Here is an 8,126-nt window from a genome sequence, read left to right as displayed (position 1 = left end):
ACAGTATCCCCAATGAGTGCCTCAGCTTAAGTTTATTAATAACAATAAGTAGGATAGGTGAAGTCAAATTTCCCATCCGCGGTTTCGAAGGGTTTGTACCGGGCCATTTTCAAAATGGCGTATGTAGACAATTGAGTGAGTGTGGTCTCGAGAATTTTTTTTTTTTTTTTTTGGTTTTGGCAAAATCCTTGCTGCTCACTGTGAAGAAGATCATACACACGAGAAGAAAAGAACTTTATCGAACCAAAAAGTGAAATATTTGTAACCTCAATATATCTTAATTTAGTAAAACGAACACCAAGATCGTTTAAATAGTTGGCTATTAGTCAAAATCATAGTTAAAACAAAGTAGATGCAAGTTCTAAATATTATTGGAAAAGTAATATTAGAGATGCATTCAATTCTCATCGACAGCTCTTTGACAATTTTCGAGTGATTATCATCTGTCATTTCGATAGCTGCATCCAGCCCACGCGTATTGTTCTCAGACGCGAGTGCCCGCCGCGTTCTTCGTGTTTGTAGTCAACCGCATTTTCAGACTCGAAGTTGCGGTTGATAAATGAGAGCTTCCTCCTCTGGTCCACGTCTCGTTCGTTCCAAAACGCCTTCTCTTGCGATGGCAAAAAATGTGTCCGATGGATTTTCGAAAGTCCGGTTTTAAAAATGAATAAATGATTGGATTGATGAGAGAGCCAAGAGCAACGGTGAATAGGGAAACGATGCGAAGAACTTCAGGGATTAGGTCTTCGCGTCCAATTTCGTATACAATGGTCATGTAGTGAATAGGTAACCAGCTCAAAACGAACATGATAGCCACGATAATAAAAACCTGCGCGAGCTTCGCTTGTGAAGAAATGCTGCTTTTCCGTTGCATTGCCTTCCGTACCGAGGCAGTAATTTCCCGTTCGCGTTCCAAACTCTGCTTGACCTGCTGAAATATTTTGACGTAGCCAGCAAAAATGAAAATGTACGGAAACAAGACACAGAGGGTGAGTTCGGTGATGACGAAAACTTTATGCGTGAGTTTTGTGGTATCGGTTCCCCAAAGAAGCGGTATGAGGGAGATAAGAAGGGCAGACAACCAGCTGGAACAAATCATTCTTGCGAAGTTTTTTCGCATAAAGCTCTCGTACTGCAATGCTTTCATGACGGCGATGCAACGATCAAACGTCACCGAGGCCAAATTAAACACTCCAGAAAGGAGTATGATGGAGACCACGTAACCCAAGACTGCCGAGGAGTCTGGAAAAATTAATGAAGCCGGAATCAGAATGCTCCCAATCAGCATATCACTGAAGGCCAATGATACTACAAATCCGTTTGTGTATGTTCTCATGCTTTTTCGAAGAAAAACAAGCACGCAAACTGTAAAGTTTGTGGCGACGATCAGCGTTGAGAGGAAGATGCAAGTCACTGTTAACAAGGTGCTTTCGCCCATATTTGGGACGAATTGGTTAGCCAGCTTGAAGGCGTGTAAAATACACCTGTTTAATTTTTACGTTTCCCCTTGTAGCTAGAAAAAGAAACCGAAGCCCCGCTCAGCGACTATACAATTTGAAGTCCTTTGAAATTTTTAGTAACACATATAAAGTGCTTTCGTCGTTTATCAATAAATGAAGAAACGATTCTGTTGCTGAAATTGGATGATTCCCGATAACGTTGAACTCCCAACAGATACAGAAAGTCAACACACAAATTAGATGAAAGGAGACTTCGTTGCGAACCAACTTGTCCAAGAAACTTCGATTTGGTATCTTTCTCCACCCAAACCTCGCAATCGTTCTAAAAGAAGTCAATTCTATTTTCACTTAAACGGATGTTTGTTTTCCAACGTTGTAAACAACACTTGAAACGAATGGATTTTGCTTTCCACCTCATGAAGGTCCACTACAAATGCCTTGAGGCGTTTTGCCTTTACTGAGGCAAGTTGAACTAATTGATAATGTTTTTGCTATTAATAGGGAATTTCCACTGCGTGCGCAAACGTGACAAGCTCATGTCTAAAAGGCCACGAAACTATAAAGGATTTCACAAGGGATTGGTGATTCATGTTCAATTAGAAAGCAAAAATAATAAAAACGATAAAATATTTGAATAAAGCTCACTTGAAAAGGAAATTCCCGAAGAATGGTTATGACTTAATATTGAAATTCCTTATTTCTTTCTTTAAACTTAAATAAAGTAGTCATGATGACATGACAATTATAAATTTTATGTTGCACGGTGCTGGAAATGCTCGATAGAAATGTATTTTGAAGAGATGTGGTGATTTATTTTTTATTTTGCCCAGAATGATTGTCAGAAACACATTCGTAATACATAATAAATTCCAGATGTTAAATCACTCCAAATTTTGTCTTTGAAAATCTAAATTACGAAAAAGTGTCGTTTTCCAAGAGATAAGACAATTGAATAGAGAAAAAAAATATGGCACTAGCTGTTCTTTCTTCTTTTTAATCTTAAATTTGAATACGACGATCGACGAAATCTGGCCAGCTTTAAACATTGAAATAAGTCATAAAACTTGAATTTGAATTTATATAAGGTATCGTGTAAAGTATAAATTTCGTTTCCTTGTAAATTCAGTCTCCTTTATTGAGCATTGCTGGCGATTTCAAACAATTATTCTCAGTTTGAAATTAGTATTACAGAAAAAGACTCAAGCGAAAACGTTTAGAAACTCAATTGAAAAGAAAACACATCAAACGCATTTCACGGCTTTTGAACAAACCATTACGGTTTCGTGCTCTGCTTTTTCAAACAAACCAATTTATAGTTCCGTCGTATATCATCTGCCAGGAAATTTCAGTTGACAAGGAAATAAAACAAAAGCAAGATAATTAAAAGACCTTTACCTCCTAAAAGAATAAAACGTAGCTTTGAAAGACTCATTATCAATTTCATTTGACGTTAATTTCTTTATTTGCTTTGTTATGAAATTTAACCTGCTGGTTTTACGACTGCCTTCGGTGGATTTGAAAGTGTTAATGAATGTTAAGTATACAGTTTCAGACAACTTCACAATTTACCTGCAAACGAAGTAAGTATCACGAAATCATCATGTTCCCTTTTCGTTTTTTTTTTTTTTGCATAGATAAGATCTGTTAAACGATAAAATCACTCTTCCTCTTAAAGTAATACGCAAAAGGTACAGAGAGCCAACAACAGTTTTCATCTGGACGAATCCCCAGGCATGAAGCCGGAAATGAAGAGCACTGATTCGTTCAGGCACAACATTTTGTGCATCTGCTGCATTGTTCACTGATCATGAGTACTAGAAATTCGTTTTCAGACGATAAAAACTTTTCTGATCAAAACCCTGTGAAGTTTCCCGTCTCAACTAACGAAAGAGGACGAAAAATTCTCTTGAATTCAAAATTAGCCGCGAAAATATCATGACTGACTTTCACTTTCTACATTGAAAAGCCAGCAACTGTTTCTGTTGTGAATACAAAATTTAGCTTTTCTTTTCAATAGTCAATCAACTCAGAACCCGGGTCATAACCTGGATATTGCGTTTGTACAGTTCAGACCCTTGGTACTCGTGTATATATGATATCTTTATCTACCCTCGGATTTTAGAGTAGCTTGGTGTAGCCAATATCTCCGAGCATTAACTCCTCTCAATCATGATACACCACAGAGGACAAGCCAGACTCGAAGCTTATAATTAGAAATTTGTGTTCTCGCTTAGCTTGGCAAAACCTGGCTCACATAGTGTAAGCTGATAACCGAGATCTTATGATACTACTATGTAGGCAAGAACCAGCATAAAAAAAAAACAGAAGCACCGGATTAGGATGCATGAAGGATCTAATCAGAAATATAAATATTGTCAAAAACTAAAAGCCCTAATGAAGAAAGGCAGTATCTTTTGAAATATTGCTTTTAGATGGAATCGTATACCTTAGTACAACTCTCGCCATCTGATTGGCTATCAAGACGAGGTATTCAGTGTGGAATTGCAAAACGAGGCTGACCGCCGTAGCAACGCGTGGCCTTACACAGCAACAGAGCCAAAAGTTGGAAGTAATTATGTTTTCAAAGCAATTTTTTCCGTTTACAATGAAAACACCTGGCGGAAATCAGAAAGAAGACGTTTTTCCTAAAAATTCTTTGACTTGGGCCATTTAAGTTTCAATGACCCTGAATACACAAACAGCCGGGTTAAAAACAGTTGCTTGTTTCGTATGTTACAACACACATCATCAGAAGTGATTATTATTCAATTACAGATAAATTTAAATTTAAAAATACAATTGAACGGAGTGGGAACTAACGCAATTGATTGACATAAAACGACAAGTAATATGCTAAACTTTATCTCTATTATTAGCATATTTCTTGTCGTTTTAGTTTAATCAATTTCGCTAGTTCCTCGTCCGTTCAGTTGCAATTTATCTGTAACTGAATGAAAATCACTTCTAATGATATGTATGTGAAAACATACGAACCGTTAAGTTCATTAAAAGCTATGTAGTTCAAGCATAAGTTTTTCCTAATTTTGTTTTGTTTTGGCTGGCTCATGACAGGTGAGACAGCTGTTTGAAATTGCTTTTTTTAGCGTGCATTGAATACTGCAACAACCGTTAAAAGGACAACAATGGAAACTCCGTGCCTTAAGCCTGGTGTTAAGGAAGACCTTAGACAGCAATGACCAGAACCAAGGTCAATAAACCTGAAGAAGGCTGGTGTTGGCCAGCCGAAATATTGTAACAACGCCTATGCTCATGTTGTCTTGACCAACCTTTGCAGTATATTTTCCATTTTAGAAACAAGGTTGCTGACCAGCGGTTTTCGTTAAAACAATGGTTTGCTGGGGGTGCTCAGTCTCGCGGGCTCAGAAAACCTGATTGTGGTTATTGTTATTTAAGGTTTTTCTGGTTTCGATATGATCTGCCACGGTCTGCGATCGGCCTGCGACACGATCGCCGATAGCCTCTGTGCCACGTCGCAGACACATACAGAAACATTTGTCCCTGGCGTCTACGGCGATCTGCGGCACACGGTCTGGATGATTGGGGCGACATTTTGCTGGAAATCCTCGAGCGCGCCTTTTTCTCCTCGCTTTGCAGAGGATTAGTGGTACCCTTGTCTGCGATCGCTTCAAATTTAAATGGAGACATTCGCCTCTGGTGTTTACGATCGTCTGCGTTAAGCCCGACGCAGACAGCTTCCGATCGTGTCGCAGACCGTTGCATATCACATGGAAACCAGGTTTTACTCTTTGCTAAGAGAATGTGGATTGGGAGTCCAACAAAATACAATACAATACAATACATACTTAATTGACCGCTCCCCATAGGGGCTTTTCAGGGCCAATGAAACACAACGAAACGACGGAACAGAACAACAACAACTGTTAAGAATCCCAACTGGCCGGAGGCAAACCAGTTGGCTATTTACAAGTGCAGCTGGGAAGTTGAACCAAGGACTACCAGGATCAAATTCAACGAGTGGTTAGAGCGAGTCTTGAACCCGGGATCTCCGGATCTCAAGGCAAGCGCCCAAACCACTGGGCCACACTGCCTCCTAAATGTTGTGAACGATGATTGAAGCAAGCAACTTCGTTCCCAGGGCTTTTCTGAGCCGAAAAGAAAACGCCATGGGAACGAGGTTGTGTAGGATGGTGTCCAAGGCTTGAACGCATAAGCCTTCGCTCTGAGAAAGGATAACGCTCGAGCAGTCTGCTCACAAATCTTTGTTACGCTGGTTAATTTACCTTAAGTATCACCCAACTAGTGGACTAATGCAAATCCTGCATTTTGATTGGCTACGCTACTAGAGGACTATTAGTAATAGTCCTCGTGTAGCGAAAAGCGCGACGCTTTCTTTCGTTACTTCCCAAATAAATATTTCTTCAACTTGCATTTGCTAACTTTATTATTGCCTTTTCTGTCCGATTAGTTGGGTGATACTAAAACAATTAGACCCTTCTCCCTCAAGGGCCACGGGTCAATAGCCTATTCGGCTTTGCCTCATGGGCTATTGACCTGTATCCCTTGCGGGCTACGGGTCTAATTGTTAATTGTCAACCCGTTTGATAAAGCTCACCGACAACAACGGGAAGCACCTCTCCTGCGGGAACATAGCGCAAGATATAGTCAACGAAGAGGGTCTGCTAGTTACCAACACTCCGTTCCAGAAGAAGCCAGGAAAACTGTGGACCTGCAGTGGAACAAAGCCCCAGGTTGACTTTATATTAATCAACAGAAAATGGAGAAATAGTCTCAAAGATTGCGAGGCATTTAGCGCATTCAATAGCATTGGGTCACACCACAGGAGACAAAACGGTCTGTGAGCCCGAAGTGAGCCCACAGAGCAGCGGGACAAATTGTCCCTACAGGACCCACTGAAGATTTAGCTCTCTAGGGACTCCTCAGGAGTTCGGATCACTCAACCGGTGTTAGGGAGATCCTGGGTTCGAATTGATGTTTCAGTTGTCCTTTTTCCCGTTGCCAAGCAACTAGTTTTGCAAAGATGATTGAGCTAGTTGAGAGGGCAGGCGACAGCAGTAACCAGGCTAAACCGGAATGGATTCCGCCCGGGAAGATCAACAACAACTCACACCCTGGCTCCAAGGACACTCGCGCAAAAGCACTGACTCCTGATGGGGAAACCGACCTTTTCAGCATAATGATCAGCCGGTGTATTGCAGTGTGACACATTAGCGCCTTACGGCCTGTTTGCAATTGTGCTGGACTATGTCATGCGCCAAATATTAGGAAGTAAAGAGGCCGAGCTACGATTTGAAGTAGAAAGAAGAAAAACCACAAGCCACACAGCAGTAACTGTCTCTGATCTTGACTTCGGAGACGCCATAGTCCTTCTATCAAATGCGATATATCAAAAAAACGAGTGCGAGTGTTTCATCAGGGGTTCCAAACACCAGGAACAGATGAAACCACGACGCCGAAGGCGTAGAGCTTTTATTGTTTCGAGGTGTTTGTGTAACTCTCGACCTCGATAGAGCTTAGAAGAGCCGGTTTTACCTTCGCGAAGCGGCGAGCAAAACAACCAAATCTACAAACATTTTAACCATGTGTTTTTCGTTTTATTTTCTGACCACAAGGGCCTATGGCGGAATTACACCCGTTTGGGGTCTGGGAGCTAACTATCACACTCTCCCCCCTTAAAAAAACGGATTCATCAACATTTGAACCTCTGTTTACAACATGCTGATTGTCTCACTTGACTGGCATACGTAGGTCTACATCGGTGGGTTGCGCAGGTCCACAGTGTCCTTTATGCGACTAGTTCAATATTTTTACTCGGCGGTAAATTTTGAAAGAATAGATCCTTAAGAGCCTAGTGCTCATTTGTTAATATACAACATGTTCACTTGGTCAAGTTTTTTTTTTTAAGTGTAAAACAAACATATTAGTCATATCCTTGTACTCCTGGTGCGCACCTCGTCAAGGTGTATTTAAGCACAGAAATAATACATGGGTTGGATGGGTAGTCCATACTGCGGCCAATGACATGACGGTAGATATGGAGGTGTCAACCCGAAGGATACAGGAGCTGGGTATGTTGACCCTGAAACAGAATGTATGTTAGTTTACGGCAGGGTAGTACACGGGCTGGCCTAGAACATCGTATGTCAGACGACAGGGCCTCTCCGAAGCCTTTGTGGACGTCGTTCCTCAGACTCATTGGTTTCCAGGACGCTGGATTGCTCTGACTCATTGGCTGCCTCAAACGTCACATGGACACTCTCGGTTGGTGCATCATCATTAGGTGGCTCTGGGACATCCTCCTGTTCACAGTGATAGTTGTTGCCAATAACTGGAGAGTCTTGGTTGACCCGCAATTCTTGGAAGGGTGCGCACTATTACCGGGCCGGACACACGGTTGCAGTTGACTTGGTACAAGTGATGGGATATCTTCATTGCTGTTGTCTTCGTCTTGGCTAGCCGTGAACGAGTCTTGGGCAAACTGCTTGTCCTTTGGCACATGCATCCGCCTACGTTGTCTACGACCACTTCGGGAGGTTTGAGAAACTGGTAGATTGGATTCGCCCACAGGTAAGTAAGTACATGGTAGCAGTAAGTTGCGGTGTAGTACTCTGGATGGCTTGGCTCCCGATTCTGGTCGGACTTCAAGACTGGCATGCCATTACCCTT

The 8,126-nt window shown here is 41.5% G+C and overlaps 1 protein-coding gene across 1 annotated transcript; it reads right to left on the bottom strand.

The window, feature by feature from the left end:
- Positions 1 to 369: 369 nt before the first annotated feature.
- Positions 370 to 1,558, bottom strand: LOC137992475 (histamine H2 receptor-like). The gene has a single exon (XM_068837824.1). The coding sequence runs from the start codon at positions 1,436 to 1,438 to the stop codon at positions 485 to 487; it is 954 nt and encodes a 317-aa protein (XP_068693925.1). The 5' UTR covers positions 1,439 to 1,558; the 3' UTR covers positions 370 to 484.
- Positions 1,559 to 8,126: the final 6,568 nt, after the last annotated feature.

The sequence above is a fragment of the Montipora foliosa genome, chromosome 2 (assembly GCF_036669935.1).
Source record: "Montipora foliosa isolate CH-2021 chromosome 2, ASM3666993v2, whole genome shotgun sequence".
NCBI classification, from domain to species: domain Eukaryota; kingdom Metazoa; phylum Cnidaria; class Anthozoa; order Scleractinia; family Acroporidae; genus Montipora; species Montipora foliosa.
This window is presented reverse-complemented; position numbering and strand designations above follow the sequence as displayed.